The 24,941-nt window shown below is 35.9% G+C and overlaps 3 protein-coding genes across 12 annotated transcripts in view; all 3 read right to left on the minus strand.

The window, feature by feature from the left end:
- LOC129908727 (amyloid protein-binding protein 2) overlaps nucleotides 1-1,478 on the minus strand; it is a 33,646-nt gene extending 32,168 nt beyond the window's left edge. The window contains exon 1 of the mRNA XM_055985452.1: nucleotides 959-1,478. Within this exon, the coding sequence (XP_055841427.1) occupies nucleotides 959-1,114 (156 nt within the window). The 5' untranslated portion in view covers nucleotides 1,115-1,478. The remainder of the gene's footprint in view (nucleotides 1-958) is intronic.
- Nucleotides 1,479-12,397: 10,919 nt separating this feature from the next.
- On the minus strand, nucleotides 12,398-13,461 carry LOC129912052 (uncharacterized). The gene is made up of 4 exons (XM_055990150.1): nucleotides 13,088-13,461; nucleotides 12,804-13,019; nucleotides 12,660-12,747; nucleotides 12,398-12,591 (listed from the first exon to the last, which is right to left on the minus strand). The coding sequence occupies exons 1-4, from the start codon at nucleotides 13,340-13,342 to the stop codon at nucleotides 12,443-12,445; spliced, it is 708 nt and encodes a 235-aa protein (XP_055846125.1). The 5' UTR covers nucleotides 13,343-13,461; the 3' UTR covers nucleotides 12,398-12,442.
- A 4,920-nt stretch (nucleotides 13,462-18,381) lies between these two features.
- Nucleotides 18,382-24,941, minus strand: part of LOC129911845 (microtubule-associated protein futsch) — a 90,312-nt gene continuing 83,752 nt past the window's right edge. For 8 of the 10 annotated variants that reach the window (XM_055989823.1, XM_055989820.1, XM_055989822.1 and 5 more), the window contains 5 exons: nucleotides 22,515-22,589; nucleotides 22,360-22,453; nucleotides 19,960-20,101; nucleotides 18,587-18,738; nucleotides 18,382-18,520 (listed from right to left, as the gene is read on the minus strand). In XM_055989823.1, the coding sequence (XP_055845798.1) occupies nucleotides 18,397-18,520; nucleotides 18,587-18,738; nucleotides 19,960-20,101; nucleotides 22,360-22,453; nucleotides 22,515-22,589 (587 nt within the window). In that variant the 3' untranslated portion in view covers nucleotides 18,382-18,396. Of the gene's footprint in view, nucleotides 18,521-18,586; nucleotides 18,739-19,959; nucleotides 20,102-22,359; nucleotides 22,454-22,514; nucleotides 22,590-24,941 lie in introns of those variants that run through there. The other 2 variants (XM_055989824.1, XR_008771705.1) reach the window with 2 other exon arrangements.

Raw genomic sequence — 24,941 nt, forward strand, 5'->3', positions numbered from 1 at the left:
GGGCCTAAAATAAAAACATTACGTTATTGGTGGAATTCCAAATATTACTTCAGAACAGAGGCACTAATACCTATTAATTCTTGGCCCCAAAAAAATTATATTATATTTTAGGGGCCTCTAAGCACTTAATTTTTAGGCCCCAAAAATAATTTTTCAGTGGCCCCAAAAGAAATAAACCATGTTTGATGATGGAAAATCAAATGTGTACATATTACTTCAGAAAAGAGGCCCCAAGAACTATCAATTCTAAGCTAAAAAATTTTTTGGTTTAGGGGTCTCTAAATATTTAATTTTGGGGGCCCCTAGTACAAGTATTTACTACTTTTATGATAGAAATTTTAAGTAAGTAGGTATAGCAAAGTGCATTACGAACATATTAAAACATTAAAATAAAACTAAAAATAAATAAGCCATACAAAAAAATGTATGGCGTATACGCACTTTTTTTATATCTAAGGGGCCCCCAAATATCAAAGGGGCCCTAAAATTTAGTCTTGCCCCGGGGCCCCGGTGACTCAACGTACGCCACTGCTGACAGTCGTTGTTGTGCCTCATAAAATAGTCTTTACTGCATTTGCATTCACTTTTTATGTTGCAGTTGCACAGTTACTAGCTGCACCAGGAAAGACTTGAAGAGACAACAACAACAGCACCAGCCTCATGCCTTAGTATGATTATGTTGTCAATAGAAATAGAGAGATGGGGAGTAGGCAAAAGGGCGACAAGAGAGCAAAAGGCAAAGGGAATCTTTTCATGGTCATTGTGGGTGTGGGGGCGAAGAATATTTTTATACTTCTTCTTCTTACCTATTCCCTCGTCGATATAAGAAAAAAAAAAAAACAAAAACAACAAAATGTATGTAGAGATTGAAATAAAAGCTAGTAGTCGAATATAAAAAAAATTTTAATAGCCACGAAATTGATTTTAAATGAAATCGAAAAAAAAACTGGATTTTTACCTTGGCATAAATATCTTTAAGAACAACTGCAGGCAGAAAGCGAAGCTGTTGGACGCGATCCATTGTCGTCACGTTGTAATTCAAATTGGTCACATAGCAAATTAAACATTTTTTGTAAAGGGACGATGGATTTTTCACCAAAACTTCCTCCGCCATTATTTTTTCGATTAAAATATGTATTTTTTTTTTATTTTATCGAATCTTTTTCTATTTTTTTTTTATTTTTGTTTTCTTCAAAGGTCAAACAAGGTTCGCAGTTGATTTTTTTTTTTTGGTGAATTTTCTGTTTAATTTATTTTGAGAAAAAACTTCCGTTTTATGTTAAATAATTGTTTATTTGTTTTGTTTTTGGGGGATTTTTTTTTTTGTTAATTTATGTCTCGTCGTAGTCGCCGTCAACCGTTTATTTTGTCGACTGTTTTTTTTTCGAGTTTTGCTGAGGAAACGAGGTGATATTTTATTTTTTCGTCCGTCGTTTCAGTGAGTGGCTTCTCTGGCTTTTTTGATTTTTGTCTGCTATTTTTTGCTATTTTCTTTTGAAATCACTTTCGTTTTCATTATAGTTGTCTCTGTCTTTTTATTTTTTGTTTATAGTTTTGTTTCATTTTGTGAGGGATGTGTTCGATGATAATGGATAACATTGACTTAATATATATGGACTGCTAGAAGCATATTCAGGTTGGTTCCACTTGTTTCTTCGCGATACTAGCGCCCTAAAAAAAAGCGGAGAATAAGTGCAACATTTTTGACGAAGTGCGAAAGGAACAAATATAGAAAAACAGAGAAAGCACTACCTTTTAACGACAGATGTCATTCACTAAAAGTTTCCTCTTTTCGGCGTCAAAGGTTATACCGCTAGTAGAGCTAGAAAGATATGGAATCATTTTTTTTCAATTTTTGTATGGAAAAGTCAAACGACTAGCAGTCCATATATAGTAGGTCAATGATGGATAATTTTTGTTCAACAACATAGGTGTGGTGAATAAAATATGTTTGGAGAGTTAAGGCCATAAACAAAAAATACCAAGACTGGAAACTTTCGTACGTCTTTCCCCCCGAAACCCTTTTGTGTACAGTGCTGTCTGTGAATATATGTGAAAGCCACCACGTTGGTAAATGACGTTAACACGCACACATTTATAGATTCACGACATTCACCACACATTTGACACGAACACAACGATAGGTTCACGACATTCACCACACCACGCAGCTTGTAGGCAAACGTCAGTTGACCGCCGAGTTTCCAGTCTTGGTATTTTTTGTTTATGGTTAAGGCTTAAGTCAGCTATTACATGAAGCCTCAAGAGGCGCGCCTCTTTTCAAAACTAATGAGTGCAAAAGAGAAAGAAGATATAACAAAAAATTATCCGACCGGAGAGTCGTGGGCCAAAATTCTGAGACTCTTTTTTGACGTTTCTTTTTCCACTCTTTCTTTTTTCAACATTCCCTTTCATTTTTTTTTGCTTCTTGATGGAATACAACAACAACAATACTTAAATTAAAAGAGAAATGTCAAATTTGAGTCTTTGGGGCTTACTAATAATCAAATTTAGAGCTCGCTTTAATTTTTACCTTAATTCCACATATTTCACAATACCAAAAATCAATTTAATAGTCAGGTTAAAGGCTAACTCTAGGTTAAATTTTATAGTTGAGTTTCCCAATTATAAATTTTAATCGAGCATTAGCCTTTAACTTGACTATTAAATTGGTTTTTGGTATTGTGAAATATGTAGAATTAAGGTAAAAATTAAAGTCAGCTTTAAATTTGATTATTGGTAAAGCCCTTTGACTCAAGAGGCGTCGTGTAATAGTACGCGCCTCACAGAATGATTAGTCAGCTATTACATGAAGCCTCAAGAGGCGCGCCTCTTTTCAAACGCAATGAGTGCACAAGAGAAAAAAGATGAAACAAAAAATTATCCGACCAGAGAGTCGTGGGTCGAGATTCTGAGACTCTTTTTTGACGTTTCTTTTTCCACTTTTTCTTTTTTCAACATTCCCTTTCATTTCTTTTTGCTTCTTGGTGCAATACAACAACAAAAAATTTTAATTCAAAAGAGAAATGTCAAATTTGAGTCTTGGACTCAAGAGGCATCATGTAATAGTACGCGCCTCACAGAATGATTATCAAAAGAAAATTTGAAAAAAGAGTCAAGCCTCTTGAGGCTTCATGTAATAGCTGACTTATCAAAAGAAAATTAGAAAAAAGAGTCAAGCCTCTGGAGGCTTCATGTAATAGCTGACTAACTACATACTACGTCAGCTATTATACTACGTTTCCACCTACGCTAAATCCGAGATTTAGCTGAGTAGATTTAGAATAAATCTCGAGATTTATTTTAAATCTACTTCGCTAAATCTCAGATTTGGGTTCATCTACCCTAAATCTAAAATTTCCACCTACTTTCAATCCGAGATTTAGAATAAACTCGAGATTTATGCTAAATCTACTTCGGTAAATCTCGGATTTAGCGTAGGTGGAAACATAGTATTACATGAAGCCTCAAAAGGCGCGCCTCTTTTCAAACGTAATGAGTGCAAAAGAGAAAAAAGATGAAACAAAAAATTATCCGACCAGAGAGTCGTGGGTCGGAATTCTGAGACTCTTTTTTGACGTTTCTTTTTCCACTTTTCCTTTTTTCAACATTCTCTTTCATTTCTTTTTGCTTCTTGGTGCAATACAACAACAAATTTTAAATCAAAAGAGAAATGTCAAATTTGAGTCCTGGACTCAAGAGGCATCGTGTAATAGTACGCGCCTCACAGAATGATTATCAAAAGAAAATTAGAAAAAAGAGTCAAGCCTCTTGAGGCTTCATGTAATAGCTGACTACATACACCATTTTTGAAAAAGTACAAAAGTGAAAATATTTTTTTTTCTTGCTAGCAGAATTGTTTTGTGAAAAAGAGTATACAAATTGTTTTTTTAGACCAAAAACTAAGCTTTCTGCATCATTTGTTTTAATTTTCCCGGCCGGAAAACAATACAAAAATGTGTTTGAAACTTTTCAGCAAGCAAACGGGTCCGACCTCGGTCCGAATCCTCTCCGCCTCAGGCGGAGCTGAGTCCGCCTTCGACTCAGAAACTGGTCCGAAGGCGGCTCAAATTAGTATGGAAATTATAATCACCGCGGAGGCAATTTTATATGTATTGTAATGTTTTATTCCGGGTTCACAATAAAACTTATTTAATTTCCACTTATATTTCCGTTCAAATAAGAACACACTTTATTTCAACTCAATTTACTTTTATTATTCGCTCAAACAAACACACTTTTAAATCACTTTATTTACTACTAACAATTCGCAACACTTTATTTCACTTTGTACTGTACTCTTTCACTTTCAAGATTAAACTGTCTCCGGCCGGTGTCTACGCTGCCTTTTATACCGGAATCTCGAGACTCGAGAACGTCCTCGAAGGCTCTCGTCCCTGTCTCTCGAAACTTCCTTTCCAGGAAGGGCACTTCATACTTCCAGTCTAGTGGGATATTTTGAGATGTGTTCAGTGTGGGATATTTTGAGATGTGTTCAGTGAGATATTTTTAGATGTGTTCAGTGGGATATTTTTAGATGTGTTCAATGAGATATTTTTCTTAATTACTAAAGGTCCGTTCACATTTCTACCTTTGCAGGAGTAGGTAGTGTGTTCAGACTTTTATCTTAAAAGTAGTTCAGTAATTCATCGTTACATTGCCCCCCTCTTAGGATTGTTCGTCCCGAACAACTCCATTGCTTCTATCACCATTATAACGATGTAAACGGTCACAATGAACTACCTTAAGTTTGCCTCTTACCCCTCTTTGTATACGGTAAACCACGTCGTTAATTCTGGTTATTACTGTGTAAGGGCCTTCCCAGTTTTGTTGTAGCTTCGGTGATAGTCCCTTTTGTCGGTGGGGATTGTAAAACCACACAAGTTCTCCTTCTTGAAACCCTGTTGCTGTCGCTCGTGCGTCATATCTTGTTTTCATCCTGTCACTAGACGCTTTTATATTTGTCCTTGTCCGTTGGTGAATGTCAGCCAGTGTTCCTTTCAGGTTATCTACGTACTCATCCATTTCATGTGGCTCGTTTGGAACACTTCCAAATTTTATCTCACTTGGCAGACGTATTGTTGAGCCAAATAGGACTTCCGATGGTGTATGTCCAGTAGAACTATGTGTTGCACTTCTATAAGCCATCAAGAATAATGGAATATGTCGGTCCCAGTCTCGTTGATTATCATTGACTACTTTTGACAGGTGTTCCTTAAGTGTCCTGTTAAATCGCTCAACCATCCCATCAGATTGTGGATGAAGCGGTGTTGTTCGCGTCTTCTTGATGCCAAGGAGTGAGCAAACCTCTTGAAAAATCTTAGATTCGAAGTTCCTTCCTTGGTCGGAATGAAGTTCCATGGGTACTCCGAACCTGCTCACCCAATGAAAGACAATCTTATCCACAACTGTTTTGGTTTCCTGGTTTGGAATGGCAAATGCCTCAGGCCATTTGCTGAAGTAGTCCATCACTACAAGGATGTATCGATTTCCGTTGTTGGTTTCGGGAAAAGGACCTGCTACGTCTATTGCAATTCTCTCAAAAGGTGCACCCACATTGTACTGCTGCATCTTGCTTTGGATTTTTCTAGCTGGTCCTTTGCTAGCGGCACAAGTATCACATTTTCGGCACCACTTTTCAACGTCTTCTCTCATACGTAACCAGTAGAATTGCTGTCGTAGCTTTTCCAGCGTCTTGTTGATGCCTAAATGGCCTCCAGAAGTTCCACCGTGCATCTCTCGGAGAACATCATTTACCTTTGACTGAGGTACGACTAGCTGCATTACATAGGATTTACCATCTGCGGATTCCCACTTACGCCTGAGTAGCCCTTCTTGCACATGAAGTGAGTCCCATTGTGCCCAATATGCTTTTAGAGTGGGGCTTCGGTCGGAGATGTCGGCCCATTCTGGTTTCTCTTGATGTTCCTTCCATGCAAGGATGGGTTCGATGTCCGAATCTTCCTGTTGGGCCATTCTGAGTTCTTCATTACTCCAGCCGCAAATGGGATCAGCTCTCGTTCTTCTAACAGCGACAACTTCCTTTTCTTCTAGTCGTGTGCAATGTTTGCAGTCTTGCTTGCACGGGCGTCGAGATAATGCGTCTGCATTTGAATGCAGTTTTCCTCTTCGATGTTGAATCTGACATTGATACGTCTGAAGTATCTCGATCCATCTTGCTACTTGACCCTCTGGATTTTTGAAGTTCAAAAGCCAATTTAGTGCACCATGATCTGTGCGAAGAAGGAACTTCTGTCCATAGATGTACTTATGGAAGTGCTTTGTTGCCAATACCAGAGCTAGAAGTTCCCTTCTGGTCACGCAATAGTTTCTTTCTTGTTTCGAGAGTACCTTGCTGAAATAGGCAACGACCTTTTCTTCTCCGTCATGAACTTGCGATAAAACAGCACCAACTCCAACATTACTTGCATCTGCGTCAATGATGAATTGTTTGCCTGGAGTCGGATAGGCCAGCACAGGAGCTTCACATAACCGCAGCTTCAGTTCCTGAAAGCTTTTCTCACACTCACCTGACCATTTAAAGGGTTTACCCTTCTCCGTAAGTTGGTGCAAGCTTTTGGCGATTCTCGCAAAATCCTTCACAAATCGTCGATAGTACGTTGCCAGACCGAGGAAACTCCGAAGTTGATGCTTGTCCTGAGGGGTTGGCCAGTTCTTCACAGTGTCAACCTTTTCAGGATCAGTCTTCACTCCTTGGGATGAGATGATATGCCCCAAATATTTAACCTCGGTCTTGAAAAGTGCACATTTCTTTGGATTCAACTTAAGATGTGCTTCTCGTAGCCTTTGGAATACAGCCTTTAGGTTTTCACAATGGTCATCAAATGTTTTCCCGTAAACGATGACATCATCCAAATAGACTAGGCAAGATTTCCAGGTTAATCCATTTAAAACGCACTCCATTAAGCGCTCAAAAGTAGCTGGGGCATTGCATAGCCCAAACGGCATGACATTAAACTGCCACAGACCATTTCCTGTGGAGAAAGCCGTCTTCTCCCGATCTTCTGGATGGATTTCTACCTGCCAGTAGCCACTCTTCAAATCCAAAGTCGAAAACCATTGTGCTCCTTCCATTGCATCTAGAGTATCGCTGATTCTTGGCAGTGGGTAGCTGTCTTTCTTCGTCACATCATTCAGCCTGCGGTAGTCGACACAAAATCGAGTGCTTCCATCCTTCTTTTTGACGAGAACTACCGGTGATACCCAAGGGCTTTTGGAATTTTCGATTAGCCCGTCTTTCTTCATTGTTGTTATCATTTCTTCAACTTCACCTTGTTTGGCCAACGGGAGACGTCTTGCTGGTTGACGAATCGGCCTAGCATCTCCTGTATCGATTCGATGCTGCACCAGTTGTGTCCGGCCGTATTGCCCGCTGGGTGAAGAGAAAATATCAGCATATTCGTGAAGAAGACTTCCCGCAACATTAAGCTGATGTTGACTCAAGTTGTCTGATTTGAGAATTTGTTTCTTTAGTTTCTCCGAGTTCATAGTCATCTGTGTATCCACCTCGTTGATCTTAGTTATTGCGGCCACAGATTCACATTGCCCAACAACTTCTCCTTTCTTAAGCTTGATTGGGTACGGTTTGATGTTAAGTATGCGTACAGGTACCATGTTGTTCTTTGGTGCCACAAGAGTCTTCCCGATGATGATGTTTTGGGAACTTTGTTTAACTTCTGGCTCAACCATGAGGTATCGATGGCTTCCAATATTCCCCTTTAGTTTCGTCCACACAAAAACTTCTGAAGAAGGAGGCAGGCACATGTCTTCTTTGATGACAGTTCTAATTGTTGTTGAATATTCGTTGCCATAGACCATTGGGATCTCCACATTTCTGTATTTCAGGACTTGATTACCTATATCCAAAATGATTTCATGGTCCTTCATGAAGTCGATTCCAATGATGCACTCGTCACATATATCTGCCACCAAAAACACATGCGAAAACTCTAGTTCTGCCATACGGATCGTAAGACGAACTTCACCGTACACCCTTGCTGCTTCTCCTGTGGCTGTCTTCAGACGGTAGCTGTTGGTGTTATGTAGCCATGTCATCTTCACCAAGTCTCTTCGTACAATAGAGGCGGTGGCACCGGTGTCAATTGTAGCCACGTGTTGTTTGTTGTTTATGGTCGCCTCCACTGTCAGACTTTTGTTGTCTCGTTTACTCTGTGAGACTTGAATTGTGGTTCTGGGGCCATCGATACCAGAAACCAGCTTCTGCCCCTCGAAGTTGGTCCTTACTCGTTTCCCGAATGGGAAACAAGATGAGCATGAGTGTTAGTTGTATCGCTTACCTGTTGTTGGGCAATATTCCTGTTTCCACAGTGTTCGCAAGCAGTTCTTCTTGGTGGCAATCTGCACTGCCGCTGGAGATGTCCTGTCTTGTTACAGTTCCAGCATCGAGCAGCTCCGTCTCGCTGGTTTCTTTGGAACGCGAGTTTTTGACAAGAGCATTCCTCCACTGCAACTTCTCTTACCCGATGAACGCCTTGAGAAGCCTGTTCTGCTGCTTCCATAGTCAGTGCAAACGCTAATGCTTCAGGAAGGGAACGTTTTCCAGCTGTTCGAATTGCTCGCTGAAGATTTATATCAGATACAGCACGTACAAAGGCTTCTGTCGCAAACTGATTGATAATGTCGTCTCCTGCTGTCGGATATGCCAGATGAGCCAACCTTTCAATATCTGCTTGAAGTTGTTGCAGAGTTTCTCCTCTTTTCTGGACTCTTGTATTGAGTTGGACGCGGAAGACTTCCTGCATATGGCCATCTCCAAAGCGTTTTTCAATGACCTGGACAAGAGCGTTAAAGTTACCATTCTTTTCTGGTGGTAACGTTTGTAACAACTCAGCAGCAGGACCTCTAAGAGCAAGAGTCAGCGCTATACATTTGTCTTCGTCATCCCAGCCATTTGTTGTTGCAGCTGCCTCAAACTGTTTCTTGTAGATCGACCAAGAACTTTGTCCATCAAATGTTGGTGGATGCATTTCCTTCTTCTTTGGGTACTCACCAGAACTTTCTCGAATCTTAATTTTCCGAACCTTGTCAAGTTCCTCAGTAATACTTTGCATTTTAACTTCCATTTTTTCAAACTTGTCATCCACTTTCTCGAACTTTCCTTCTACTTTCTCGAGTTTTTCTTCAACTTTCTCGAACTTTTCTTGAGATTGCTTTTCAACGCATTTGATTGAAGCATCAATAGCAACGAACTTGTTCTCGATCGCGTCAAGCTTACCTTGGATGATGTTTTTCTGTTCATCTAATTTTTCGAGAAGATTCTGTTGTTCACTCTTTTGCTCGGTACGTTGTTTTTCCATTTGTTCGAGAACACTCTGTTGTTCACTCCTTTGCTCGGTACGTTGTTTTTCCATTTGTTCTCTCTGTTCCTTGCGTTGTGTCTCAATTTGTTCTTTCTGTTCTTCAAATTTTGCAAGGAGAACAGCCATCATGGATGACATATCGGAACTAGTACTTACTCGTTCTTCTATCATTTCAACCTCGAATTGAAATGTATCCAAATCTTCGTTTTTCTGGGTTAAATAATCCTGTAGACGAATAATGAGATCATTTTTCGATCCAGCAGTAGGAAGACTTCGCTTAGTCAATTCCGCCTTCAACTCAGTCAAACTTAACTGATTTAGTGTTTTACCCATTTTAACTTTTCAAAACGCGAGCACTTTTACTTATTTCAAAATGTTTTACACTTTGTTTATTGTTAAAACACACGCGCACTTTTTATTTTATTCGCGAAATTATCTGATTCGCACAAATAAATAAGTTTTATTCCACTTTTCTGACACCAATGTAATGTTTTATTCCGGGTTCACAATAAAACTTATTTAATTTCCACTTATATTTCCGTTCAAATAAGAACACACTTTATTTCAACTCAATTTACTTTTATTATTCGCTCAAACAAACACACTTTTAAATCACTTTATTTACTACTAACAATTCGCAACACTTTATTTCACTTTGTACTGTACTCTTTCACTTTCAAGATTAAACTGTCTCCGGTCGGTGTCTACGCTGCCTTTTATACCGGAATCTCGAGACTCGAGAACGTCCTCGAAGGCTCTCGTCCCTGTCTCTCGAAACTTCCTTTCCAGGAAGGGCACTTCATACTTCCAGTCTAGTGGGATATTTTGAGATGTGTTCAGTGTGGGATATTTTGAGATGTGTTCAGTGAGATATTTTTAGATGTGTTCAGTGGGATATTTTTAGATGTGTTCAATGAGATATTTTTCTTAATTACTAAAGGTCCGTTCACATTTCTACCTTTGCAGGAGTAGGTAGTGTGTTCAGACTTTTATCTTAAAAGTAGTTCAGTAATTCATCGTTACAGTATTAATTTTTTCACCACGATTTCTCGGCAAAAAGTTGCAAGTGTGTGAGTGCAACCCCGTTTTTCTCGGTCGGAGTGTCTTTTCTGAACTCCGTTTTCTTGCTTGAAGGGTAGTACGCTGCTGATGCGAAACGAATAATTTTCAAGTCTCCAAAGTCGACAACGAAAATGCTAACGAAAAAATATCATCGAATATTCTGTCAAAGTCAAAATAAAAACATTCAAAATTAATTTAAAATCAAGAAAAATCAACAGAAAATATTTTTTAAAGCAAGAAATAAATGAATTATAGAAGTGAAAAAACCTCCAACACTGCTCTTGGAGTCAAGAAAAATGCACAGGACAGTAAAAAGTAAGTGACAAATGAATGAAAACTCTCCAATTTTTCGCTAGAGCTGCGTACTGAAAAACGAAAAGCAAAACGAAATTTTGTATGGAAAATTTCGTTTCGCATCAGCAGCGTACTAGGCTTTAATCTGTCTATTAATAATAATTTTAAAAGTATACAATTTTTTACCATATCCAGGAATCGAACTTCGTATCTGCTTGGTGGTAGTCTACAACTCGGCCATTCTAGTATCACAGATAATATAATCATACAGATATCTTGTCTGCTCAGAAAATATGAATCATTTTTTTTCCTTACCAGACAAGGAGCTTTCAAAAATAAAGCTGAAAAAGCTCTTTTTCAATTGGAAATTTTTTTCTCACTCAGTCCATAGGAAAGAAGAGGTTTTTTTTCAAGAAAGAAGATGAGCGAGATGATTTTGTGTGTATTTACCTTAGAGGATATAATATATGGAGTGCTTGTTCCTATACCTAATACAGTGTAGCGCCATATGCATGGATAGGGGTCACTGCCTTCGTTTTTCAGTGAGAGTTCCGCAGCTGTAAATAAACACGCTTGTTGATGACAGCCATCAAATGAAAATAAAATGGAGTCATGCACTCATCGAAAAACTTAAAGAAACTAGAGCCCTCTATAAAAGCTTCACGGAACTAACAGCACAAGCACTCCATAAATATTATATCCTCTAAGGTATTTACTGGTCAGTTTCAGTTTCATATATCATTTCTCTCCATATGAATAAGACCATTGTATAAAAAGACAAGGTATGATCATTAGAGCCGCCATCTTACAAAATGGGGTAATAAGGTTTTGACGTTTGGCATTTGGCAAAGTTAAAAGCAACAACAATTTCCAAGACAAATTTGTTTACAACAACAATTTCAATGGGCTGGGCTGTCAAAACCTTAAGTAGCCATAAGTTTTGACAGTTCTCGATACTGAGTTTTTTCTAATGATCATATACCTTCTCTTTTTATACTATACCATGGAATAAGACATCTGTATAATTTATTATCTGTGCTAGTATATTCATTAATGAAATCAAAAACTTAATCAGTTCAAATAGCAGAAATGTCAAAAGTCAAAAACAAAAAAAAAAAAAATGTCCGAGCTAAATTATTCAATGTCAAAACCAAAAAGTGTCCGAGCTAGATTGTTCAATATCAAACCTAAAAATCAAATACTTAACTTGGTAATTTCTGTAAAGCTTCTATAAAATCGCTAAACCAAGCTTATCCGAAAAACAAGCTTTCTTCGGTTAAGTTTCTTTAACAATATTTAAACAAGTTATTAGAAGTTGTTAAACAAGTTCGAACTTCTATAAGCAATTAAATTCTGAAGAAAGCTTAATACAAGCCGTATAAAAAGTAGGGCCTGTGAGATTTCAAATTTACAGAAGCTGTTGTGTTAGTTGGGTTCTCATCTACTCTACTGTATAAAAATATAAAAACTCTCCAAATCATCTAAAAATGTAAATTTTACTCAAAAAGCAGAGTACTGAAAGCTGAAACACTTGACGAAATTTTTTGTTCATGACTTCCTCACTCCCCGCCCTCCATCGAAGTAATGCCTTAATTACAGATTTAGCTAAATTTTTACTCTCATAAAAAGAAGATAAAATTTTGCTCGGTTTGCAAAGTAAGCCTATAGACATGAAAAAAAATATGACGTATACGCCAGAGTGTCAAAAAGGAGTGTTTTTATTTTATATCAAATTAGTAATTAATTTAGAAAAGTTCAAAAAAATCACTTGGGACTTCCATATCAATGCCAGGATCTGTTTCTTGTCCACCAAATGTCCACCAATGTCTAAGTACATTTTTAATTCGCAAACATCTCGTTAGACCAAACTCCAGTATGTTTAAGAAAATAACACCTACAAAATTAAAATCAAGTTAGTTTTTATTTGTTTTTACCCAAATCAAAATTTGACAGAATAGCTACTTGAAGTGAGAAGTAAAGTTGGAGTTAAAAAAATTATTTCCAAGCTATAGTTTTTTTCGATCTGCAAGTTATCCATTTTTAGCATAACCTTAGAAATAAAAGCATTTTAAATTAGAATTCAAATTAAATTGGAAAAATCAAAACCTGAAAAAGAATGAGGTACGATATTGGTGCAAGAGTAACTAAATGTATGCAGTTCTTCAAGATTTCGCCAAAATATTTGTGTTGAAAGAATGATCGGAACATTTGTTTATAAGAACGGTTTTCTGTATTCAACTTGAATACTTTCCCACAGATTTCACAACGGTTTTCACCTCTTTGGAGTATCCAACGTCGAAGACATTTTAAATGGATGTATCCCTTGAAGATAGAAACAAAACCATGATCTACAAAAACTGTTATAATTATAACAGTTTGTGTATACTTACAACACTTCCCTTGCATTCGCAGGGACATTGCACAATCTGCAAATCGGCTTGGTGCCATCGACAAATTCTGCAAGAATTACCAAGCTCATTTGACGAGTGGATACTCATAAGCGAATATGCTGATTCAATTGTACCAAAGGTACTTGCAGTGTTAACACTGTTGAACAAGCGAATGGCATCATTTTCGCTGATAAGCAGGCTTCTAGGAAGATTATGCATCAAGCGGTGAAAACGCCTGCTAGTTTCGATGTCCATTTTATTATTTTTATTTTTATTATGAAATTAAATAACGGAAAATTTAGGCCATTTAAAAAAAAAATTGATGAATTAAAATTTGAAAATATCTAAATGAAATTGTTGAAAAAATTTTCAAATCATCTATTTTTTATTTTTTTAAATTCTCTTGTGTTTGAAAAGTAGAGTTATTTTTTAAAAGTTTATTTTCTTCCGATTTCAAATTAGCATCCATCATCTTTCAGAAGTAAAATCGTATAGGAAATTTTGGCCAATTCGAATTGGTCTTATTTGCGAAATGATCTAATTTGGGGTGTAAAGAAAACAGGCTTAAAATCAATGTAGGTACTCGTACATACAAAATCAGGCAACATACTTTTAATATTTGTTATACAGGGTGTCCCAAAAGTAATGGATCAAACGAAATATGCAGATAGGCCAACTTTAGGGCTCTCAGAATTTGGTAACTTGTTCATCCCAAATCCTTACGGTTTTCAATTTAATGCAGTTTTTGTGAATTATCGAAAAATCTCGACTTTGCAACAGTATTTTGCTTCCTCCGGTCATAATTGATTTTGCCTTTTGTTTTTATAAAACATGGAACTGTTACATAATTTGCAGCAAAATGGCGTATGAAATAAAAAATATTTTGATTAAATAATTATTTATTCTTATTAGCCAATGTTTTAGTGAAAGAATTGTAAAAAACAAAAATCAATTATGACCGGAGGAAGCAAAATACTGTTGCAAAGTCGAGATTTTTCGATAATTCACAAAAACTGCATTAAATTGAAAACCGTAAGGATTTGGGATGAACAAGTTACTAAATTCGCATTGTGTCGCATTGTGTCGCGTTGTGTCGCATTGTGTCGCATTGTGTCGCATTGTGTCGTATTGTGTCGTATTGTGTCGTATTGTGTCGCGTTGTGTCGGAAAATTTGTTTATAAGAACGGTTTTCTGTATTCAACTTTAATAATTTCCCACAGATTCCACAACGATTTTCACCTCTTTGGAGTATCCAACGTCAAAGACATTTCAAATGGATGTATCCCTTGAAGATAGAAACAAGACCATGATTTACAAAAACTGTTATAATTATAACAGTTTGTGTATACTTAAAACACTTCCCTTACATTCGCAGGGACATTGTACAATCTGCAGATCGGCTTTGTGCCATCGCATTGTGTCGCGTTGTGTCGCATTGTTTCGCATTGTGTCGCGTTGTGTCGCCTTGTGTCGCTTTGTGTCGCGTTGTGTCGCGTTGTGTCACATTGTGTCGCATTGTGTCGCATTGTGTCGCATTGTGTAGCATTGTGTCGCATTGTGTAGCATTGTGTCGCGTTGTGTCGCATTGTGTCGCATTGTGTTGCATTGTGTCGCGTTGTGTCGCATTGTGTCGCGTTGTGTCGCATTGTGTCGCGTTGTGTCGCATTGTGTCGCATTGTGTCGCGTTGTGTCGCGTTGTGTCGCATTGTGTCGCGTTGTGTCGCATTGTGTCGCATTGTGTCGCATTGTGTCGCATTGTGTCGTATTGTGTCGTATTGTGTCGCGTTGTGTCGCATTGTGTCGCGTTGTGTCGGAACATTTGTTTATAAGAACGGTTTTCTGTATTAACTTCAATACTTTCAAACAGATTCCACAACGATTTTCACCTCTTTGGAGTATCCAACGTCAAAGACATTTCAAATGGATGTATCCCTTGAAGATAGAAACAAGACCATGATTTACAAAAACTGTTATAATTATAACAGTTTGTGTATACTTAAAACACTTCCCTTACATTCGCAGGGACATTGTACAATCTGCAGATCGGCTTGGTGCCATCGAATTGTGTCGCGTTGTGTCGCATTGTTTCGCATTGTGTCGCGTTGTGTCGCGTTGTGTCGCGTTGTGTCGCGTTGTGTCGCGTTGTGTCGCGTTGTGTCGCGTTGTGTCACATTGTGTCGCATTGTGTCGCATTGTGTCGCATTGTGTAGCATTGTGTCGCGTTGTGTCGCATTGTGTCGCATTGAGCTTTCCATTGGAACGAAATTGAAATTTTGACATGTTTTTTGGTGTTTGAAATAGATTTTAAGTGTAGTAACAGTTTTTAGATCGATTTGAACACTTAGAAATAATTTTATATTATCCCTGCGTCGTGTCGGGTTGTTTCGCGTTGTGTCGCGTTGTGTCGCATTGTGTCGCATTGTGTCGCATTGTGTTGCATTGTGTCGCATTGTGTCGCATTGTGTTGCATTGTGTCGCATTGTGTCGCATTGTGTGGCGTTGTGTTGCATTGTGTCACGTTGTGTCGCATTGTGTCGCGTTGTGTCGCATTGTGTCGCATTGTGTCGCGTTGTGTCGCATTGTGTCGCATTGTGTCGCGTTGTGGCGCATTGTGTCGCATTGTGTTGCATTGTGTCGCATTGTGTCGCATTGTGTGGCGTTGTGTCGCATTGTGTCGCATTATGTCGCGTTGTGTCGCGTTGTGTCGCATTGTGTCGCATTGTGTCGCGTTATGTTGCATTGTGTCGCATTGAGCTTTCCATTGGAACGAAATTGAAATTTTGACATGTTTTTTGGTGTTTGAAATAGATTTTAAGTGTAGTAACAGTTTTTAGATCGATTTGAACACTTAGAAATAATTTTATATTATCCCTGCGTCGTGTCGGGTTGTTTCGCGTTGTGTCGCGTTGTGTCGCATTGTGTCGCATTGTGTCTCATTGTGTCGCATTGTGTCGCATTGTGTTGCATTGTGTCGCATTGTGTCGCATTGTGTTGCATTGTGTCGCGTTGTGTCGCATTGTGTCGCATTGTGTCGCGTTGTGTCGCATTGTGTCACATTGTGTCGCGTTGTGTCGCATTGTGTCGCATTGTGTTGCGTTTTGTAGCATGGTGTCGCATTGTGTCGCATTGTGTTGCATTGTGTTGCATTGTGTCGCATTGTGTCGCATTGTGTTGCATTGTGTCACATTGTGTCGCGTTGTGTCGCATTGTGTCGCATTGTGTTGCGTTTTGTAGCATGGTGTCGCATTGTGTCGCATTGTGTCGCGTTGTGTCGCATGGTGTCGCATTGTGTCGCATTGTGTTGCATTGTGTCGCATTGTGTTGCATTGTGTCGCATTGTGTCGCATTGTGTTGCATTGTGTCGCATTGTGTCGCATTGTGTGGCGTTGTGTCGCATTGTGTCACGTTGTGTCGCATTGTGTCGCGTTGTGTCGCATTGTGTCGCGTTGTGTCGCATTGTGTCGCGTTGTGGCGCATTGTGTCGCATTGTGTCGCGTTGTGTCGCATTGTGTCGCATTATGTCGCGTTGTGTCGCGTTGTGTCGCATTGTGTCGCATTCTGTCGCGTTGTGTCGCATTGTGTCGCATTGTGTCTCATTGTGTCGCATTGTGTCGCATTGTGCTGCATTGTGTCGCATTGTGTCGCGTTGTGTCGCGTTGTGTCGCATTGTGTCGCATTGTGTCGCATTGTGTCGCATTGTGTCGCGTTGTGTCGCGTTGTGTCGCATTGTGTCGCGTTGTGTCGCATTGTGTCGCGTTGTGTCGCATTGTGTCGCGTTGTGTCGCATTGTGTCGCGTTGTGTCGCGTTGTGTTGCATTGTGTCGCATTGTGTCGCGTTGTGTCGCGTTGTGTCGCATTGTGTCGCGTTGTGTCGCAAAATGAAGAAATCATATTATTATATCGATTAACGTTATATTAAGCAGGACTTAAACTTTTCTAGTACCCTTCTTTCAAATTTGAGAAAATCCATCTTCCTATATTTCCTTCCGAAAAATGCTTTTTTTACTAAGTTTCCTGTACTACATGCCTTTGTCGATTACGGCGAATGACAATGAGGTAATTTTAAAATCTGATTATTCTCCTTTAATACAACTTTTTAATTCGAAAAGGAAAAAGGTTCACTTAAGCCACGCATCCACGAACATAGCTTACCTTACGCACAAGACAGAATCTCCTTACTTCCATTAAAACAAACAAATTCCAATAAAAATAAAACAAAATATTTTTTTAACAAAGTGAATACACATTTTTTTATTGTTAAATGAAATAGGCAATATATAATAATAATTTATTATTTCTTGTTTCTTTTTTTTTTTGTTTTAGCAAGAATAAGATTAGAATAATATAATAAATTTGTAATACAAACAATTAAATTTGACTGAATCTACGAGCAATTAGTAGTTTATAAGTTTTAGTATATTTTTTAATTGATTAGAATATTTATAATGTATTTCTATAAAATATTAATATCTAAATTTGCCATTTATTGCAAAATTAGTACAAATAATATATTTTTCATTCCTTAAAAATCGTATTATTATTATTTTTATAATTTTTTTTATTATATTTTATAATGAATATGATTGCAATTTTTTTTAATTTTAAAAAAATTTGCGAAAAAACAACAAGATCATTTTGATTAAATTCGAAACAAAGGACACGTTTTTTTTTTATTATTTTTTTTTTATAGTAATTTTTCTTAATTTTAACGATAAATAGAAACTTTTTTCGTGTTGAGTTCTTTTTTTTTAATAAAAATAATATTAACAAACAATGATTTACTTCACGCGAGTATAAAATAAACAAAAAAATAATAAAATAAAAAAAAAATCTTATTTAATAATTAAAAATTTTTAAATAATTAATTTTCATAATTTTTTGTTTTAAAATGTAAAATCATGGTAAAACACATAAATAAATTATGAGAGAGAATGAAAGTTCAAATAATTATAGTAACGAGCATCAAAGAGTCAGACATCAGGACACACATAAAGATGAATACAAAACAAATAATATAAATTTAAATAAAATAAATATTCGATACAACAGTGAGCACCTTAAATTATATATATATTTTTTTTTAACAACCTAAATTGCATATTTTTCTTTTTTTTACAAAAAACAAAAAATATGCAATAATTTATTAAGAGATTTTAAAATAGTGTAATTTTAGAAAATGCATTTAATAACCCTGAAGTTTTTGGTTCTTTATATTTTCTGCTAATTAAGGCAGAAAAATAAATATATATTGTTTTTTTTTTAAATAAATAATTTTAAACGAAAAAGTATTTGAAAAAAAAAATTATTATTATTGGCAATTGCGGAACCGACGGTAAATACTTTGAACATAAGTAAAAACGCATTTCCAGTCGGGTCTTTTCATCACTACCATATCTTCGACATCGAGTAGCGGCGCAATCCCGGCTTTTTCACTATAAATTAAAAAAAAATTATAATTAATACAAAATTGATTTTAGTTTTGGAAAAAAAAAACTTACTCAGCCACTCGGAAAGCGAGTTCAAAATTGTATCTTCGCTGTTTTGGATTTAATGTAGAATAATCGAAGGCATCTGGTAAGAAATGATGTATCAGGGCGCAAAATGCTAAACCATCTGTCCAACTCGCACTAAAGTTTGTTATTTGAACATTCTATGTGAAAATAAAAATACAAATTATGAGAATTTATCAAAAAAACTAACCAAACATATGTACCTAAAATCATAAGAAAATTGAGATCAATGAAAATTGCAAGAAATCAAACAGTACTAAAAATTGACATTTCTTTTGAATGTTTCTGAAAAATGACATGTGGGACAGGCCTTATAATTAAAAAATATAATAAATTTTCTTAGTTAAAAAGGCTCTAAATAAACATTAAACAGAATTCAATTTAGGTCGATCAACACTTTTTTAACAAGCTCATCCACACTCTGTGGATTTTTTAACAAGCTTAACAAATTGGCTCATCCATACTCTCAGTAAAGTGTGGAAGTGTCATTATTGATGTTAAATTACTGTAAAATATCAGTTTTGAATTCAACTGACATTTAACTGTCAAAACTTGAAATTCATTTCACACCGCAACATTCTTTGATCTTTTCCGATTCCAATCGGGTTGCGTTCGGGTCAACAAAAATTGAACATTGATACATTATGTTCACACTTACTCCACTTTGTTGACCAATGTGAACGGCTGTCAAAAGTTGTTTTTCAAATAAAGAAAAGCCTCTGACAGATGTTTAATTGATCTCAACTTTTTACAGCTATACAGCTGTCAGAATTTTTTCTTTATTGCAAGTTAGTCTTTGACAGCCAATCAATTTTTCTTATCTTGAAATGTCATATGTTAATTGAAAGCCCTATTAACCATGAAATTCATCAGCTGTCAAATACGATAAAGACTTTCGAAGTATCATTAATTTATTATTTTATTATCATTGAACATATTCAACGACATTATGTCATCATTTGAAACGTCATTTCTTTTTTGATTTCTTGCAAACTTAATCTACAAAAGCCGCACCTCTTTATAGCCAACAAAAGAAAAAGCGTAATATTGTTAAATAAAGCAAAAGAAGAGAGAAAAAGATCATCGTAAGCATTTTTATAGATGAAAGCGAAAGCTAAAAGTATAATACTTATTCTGTGAAAATAAATAGCCACCATTTTGTACAAATTGTACTTTAAGAGACGTTTATTGCACTATTAACCAAAAAGTTAATAAAAACAAAAAATAAAATATATTTAAACCAGCGAAAAATTAAAAATTTTAAATTCTAAAAAAAAAAAAAAAGAGCCAACAAAATATAAGTTATGAAAATAAAAAAAAAAGAAAAACTATTAGCTGCTGTCACAACTTTGCCTTGGTACCTCGTATTCCTGCGTTTTACTTTGGCACCACTGTAAAAGTTGCTCCTTAAAAGTGGCGGCACGTGCATTTAATGCCGGATCAGTAAATTTGAAAATTGGCGTTGTACTAGAACCCCCTGGGGTTGTTGGTGTAAGCGGAGATCTGAACGAATTTTGATATAAATATTTGTTTTTTTAGATTTAAAAACACACAAAAAAAATAGTTAAATCAAATCAGCTACTTTTTGATAAATTTGAATAAGAATTGAAAAAGAAACTAAAAAATCGTTACATTAGAAAAAAAGTAATAAGTTGTACTATTGTTTGCTGGGTTTTCATGTAATTTTTTTGTTTAGTCAAATCAGCGAAAAAATGTTGTAACTGTTTGAAATGTGTTTTTTTCCTAATTTAAATCAAAAAAGATTACTATAATAGGGTTATTGAAGCAAAGGTGTAAACTCTGGGTAAACCTGGTAAAATGGTAAAAGTAGTAAACAAACTGTTAAATCCATACAAAATTTTGACACATTTACCACTTTACCAAATTTAGGTAAAAGGTTTACCCAGATTTTACACAATTTCATGAATACCCCTAAACTCTAATATAAATTGAAAAGATATACTTTAAAAAAATAAAAAGATCTGACATGTCAAAAAATGACAACTTATGTCAAACAATTTGGTCTTAAAATCACTAAAGCTGCGTCCACATTATGTTGATCAAGACTGTATTTTTACTTATTGACCACCATGCTACTCGTCCACACCCTCAGTTGAGTGTGAACGTGTTATTGTTGATGTTGAATGTCAGTGAAATGTTATTTTTGAATTCAACTGCCATTTCACTGTCATCATGCTGGAACATTTGCAACATTCTTTGATCTTACCGCCTTCAATCGGTCTGCGTTCGGGGCAACAAATGTAGAGCAGCGCTATTGAGCAACACGTCCACATTTATTCCACTTTGTTGATCAAGTGTGTTGATCATCACAATCAACATAATGTGGACGCAGCTTAATATCTCTCTTACTTTCTCTCTCAAACTTCAAACTATGTACTTTGATTGAGAATAAAAAACGAAAATGTTTATCAGAGTATAGGTTGTCACATTTGAATTTGACTGATTCAAAAATTTCCATATTTGAACACCTTGAAGCGCTTCACTTGTTGATAGATAAATAGGCCTGTTCCACTCTATTTGCATTTAAAAACGATTGAATCAAATTTCGAGGAGTGAAGAAATGAAACAGGGAAATTCTTGTGTTGAGGAAAAATGACTAACCGCGATTCATCTCATAATCTCATTTGTCCTTAATAGTCTGTTTACACTAGAGCCCAAATGAGATAATTTCGCAAATTATCTCATTTCGAATGTCAAATCCTATACAAAAAAAAATTAATTTGAAATTTGAATTGACCTAATTTACGAAATTATCTCATTTGGGTTGTAGTGAAAACAGGCTATAACTCTCTTTTTGATGTAGATCAATATTGGTCATTAAAGGAATTACGCATCACCCCACGTTGGGCGCCATCTACAGCGGTAGCAAACGGCAATATAATACTTCAAACGTCAAACTCAGTACATTTATGGGTCTGAAATTTGCTTACCTCTGTGAAATAAAGTAAGTTGAAACTGTGCAAATAATTTTTCTAATATTGTTTGATCAACTAAATATTTCTCTTGAAAAAGTCGAACACTATTGTATTTATAACAAAATTAATCAAAATCCCGTATATTATTAAGCTGCAGGATAAAGCAAATGTTGTCTCTTTTGACTTTGACAGTTTCGAAAATGTCCTTCTTCCTTTTCTATTGGGGATTGGTAAAATTGAAATGTGTCAAAAATGCCGTCAAAAATTTCAACACAGGTAACAACAAAATCGATCCGTAAAACAACGATGAGATGCCACTGGGTTTCTTACTTTTTGACGTTTAAATCTAATGTTCTCTGTTAATAAGGCCTAATGGAACACACCTAATATTCATTTTGGCAGCTTTATTTAATTTTTAGCGGTGTTCATATTGAAGTCACACATGTTGTTGTCTGAGTTGGAGAACCATCCAAACAATTTGATTCGCGATAAAAATAAATTTTGTGTGTAATTCAAATATTCTGATTAAAGACATTTACATACGAAAATCACATGCGTTTTCTTTATCTAAATCTTAATGTATTTGGTATATACTCTACATTCTAAACATAAAAATGATGTTTGATGTTTCCTTGCCACCTCCTTCCCAAAAAAATATAATGTTATGTTTACATATTTATTTATTTTTTAATGAAAATGTTAACTGTAATAGGTTTCTATAGTTTTATTTATTTATTTAATGAATAATATAGAAGGCATGTGTATAGTGAAATATGTATGTTTTTTTAAAATTTTTGTTTTAGTTAACATTATAACGAAACTTACTTCGGAGATTGCAGGGAGTTCTGTTTGTCAAGTTGTTGAAACTTGGCAAATGGTGAGACTGGTTTTGGTGCTCCAGTTATTGTTCTTGTTGTAACTGTCAAAAAAAAAATACCGTAATAAATCTCAAATTAAAATATAACAAAATTTATATCAACCTTTTGTTGTTGTTGTAACAACTCCGCCATCTTCTTTTTTAGTTTCGGTTTTTTCCGTTGTTGTAGTCGATTGTCCTAATAAATTGGAAGAAAAACACATATGTCAGAAATGTCAGATTAAAAAACAGGCTTTTCATTGGTTAGTTTCAATCTCAAAACTTTTTTTTTTATAAGCTTGAAATAGTTGACTCCAAACACTCGAAAAAGGAGCAAAATATTTCCAAAAAACACACTCTAGGTTTTCGAAAACTTCAAAAATCAAAAATATCTGAAAAAATTCTGGGTTTGCACATGCAGGTAAACTCTATTATAAATGTCAAATATATGGGCGTTATTTTTATAGGCATAGGCAGTTTTTTTTGGTTCAAATTGTTTTAAATATAAAAATGAAGTGGGACAACATGGTTTACATTCACGTTTATGCTAAGTGTGTGCCAAAAAATTTTGTACATGCTAAGCCTTTTTTTTTTTGATTGGGTGAATGAGAATGGGTGACATATAAAAGCCGTGTTCAACATAAGCTAGATCCCTATCTATATACACTTTTGAATAGCCAGCTGTCAATGTCAAAAAAATGTTGACAAGAATTTGACAGCTATTCAATTCAAAGTCACAAAAAAAAAAAAACTTTCGTTGAACTCGACCAAGAAAAAAAAATAACATGAAATGACAGCGTTGTTATATGTACATGAAATTCAAAGCAAAAACAAACAATTTTTTTGTATATAAAACATAAAACAACAAAACAACAAAACACACACAACTAGTTTTTTGTTTTCAACTCACAAAAGTGAAGACATGTATAAATAGTTTTTTTTATTTATTTAAATATTGCTGAATAGTCCGGCTTTGCAAGGAGATTTTAAACATTATTTTTTGAAATAATTTGACAGTTTTTTTTTTATTTAAGACGAAAAGATGCAGTATGTGTGTGTGTGAAAGAGTACCATCCATTCGCTTGCTCTTTCTCTAACTCTTTTTTTGTGTTCCACACAACCAAGCAAAATTATATAAACATAAACCATATTGAATCCCTCTTCAGCATGACAAAATGCAGTGCTACTTATTATTAGAAGTGATTTTTTTAATTATTTTAACAACTGTCAACTGTCATTCAATTAATCACCGTTAAGCTCAGGCAACTAATGCATCATATATAATAACTTAAATAAAAATTCTAGGGCAATAGTGGATGCGGTTGATTGTTTCACAATCAAACAGCGAGAAAAAAGTAGTAGATTTAGTTCTGTTTGTTTTTTAAATAATTTTTGGAATGGACGTATATTTTGTTTATTCTACAACAAATTTATAAGCGACAATAGCGCTATCTATTTGTATGAAATTTGTCGCCATTTTTTTTTTTTTTATTTATGAACCATTCATTAATTGTTCGAATGCATCCTCGACATTGCTTTCGTCAAGCAAATTTATATTTGCTATTTGTGGCATTGTATGACTCCTAGACAGCCCTGAGCTTGGATCTTGTCGACTTATTGAGGCTTTCTCGCTAGTCTTAATTCGATTAATCGATGATTTTTTCACAGCAACATAATTACTTTCCTCGGCTAGATTAGTTTGAGATGAATTTCTTGAGAGACTGTTTGGAGATTTCTGGCCACCAAAATAAGCAGCAACAGTCTTCTGTTTCTCAGATATCTCAGCTCTATCGTAGGTGGCTTCATAGAGCTTTGGGAGAGCTAGAGTATGACCGGATTTTGAACGTCTTAAAGCCGCATTGCCATTAGTGTTGAATTTTGGCGATGGAGGTTTGGGGATATTCTGCAACTGACATATTTGATGCCATGAGTCACATTTGCTTAGTTTATTTGGACGGTTTTGTTGTTGATAACCGGAGGTATACTCCGTCGAAGTTTCGGCCTGTTTACGAGACATGCTCGTGAAGGCGCTGATATTGTTAAAAACTATATTCCGAGGTATTTCATCTTCTGATGGTTGTGGTGTTGCTGGGATTTCAACAATCAACGGACTTCTTGTTACTGCTGGATCGGAGAATTTCCGAGAAACTGTCTTGGGCGCCATATTAACGGTCGTTTCACTCTTCATTAGAGGACTTTGATAGGCATTTGGCATGTAGCAATGACGTTGTGGTGGGCCGAATTTTTTCAAAATAGGAATATCGTCTTTTTTGAGTGAAGATTTGACAATATCCGGTGTATCATCTGGAGCTGAAGATTTGTAGACAACTTTAGATTCTTGTTGGTGAACTTCGGTCTTTTGAACCGATTTTTGCTGGGAATAAACATCCTGCTGTACCGAGTACATGTCTTGTTTAATAGCTGCTGCCTTTTGTTCTCGAGCTTCACGCTCTACACGAGTTACTTCCAAGACATTTCCAAGACTCTTCCGACGAATTTCTTCGACTTGTTCATATTTTTGAGATTGCGACTGTACACGATTTCTACCCTC

Source organism: Episyrphus balteatus, chromosome 2 (assembly GCF_945859705.1).
Source record: "Episyrphus balteatus chromosome 2, idEpiBalt1.1, whole genome shotgun sequence".
Lineage (NCBI taxonomy): Eukaryota > Metazoa > Arthropoda > Insecta > Diptera > Syrphidae > Episyrphus > Episyrphus balteatus.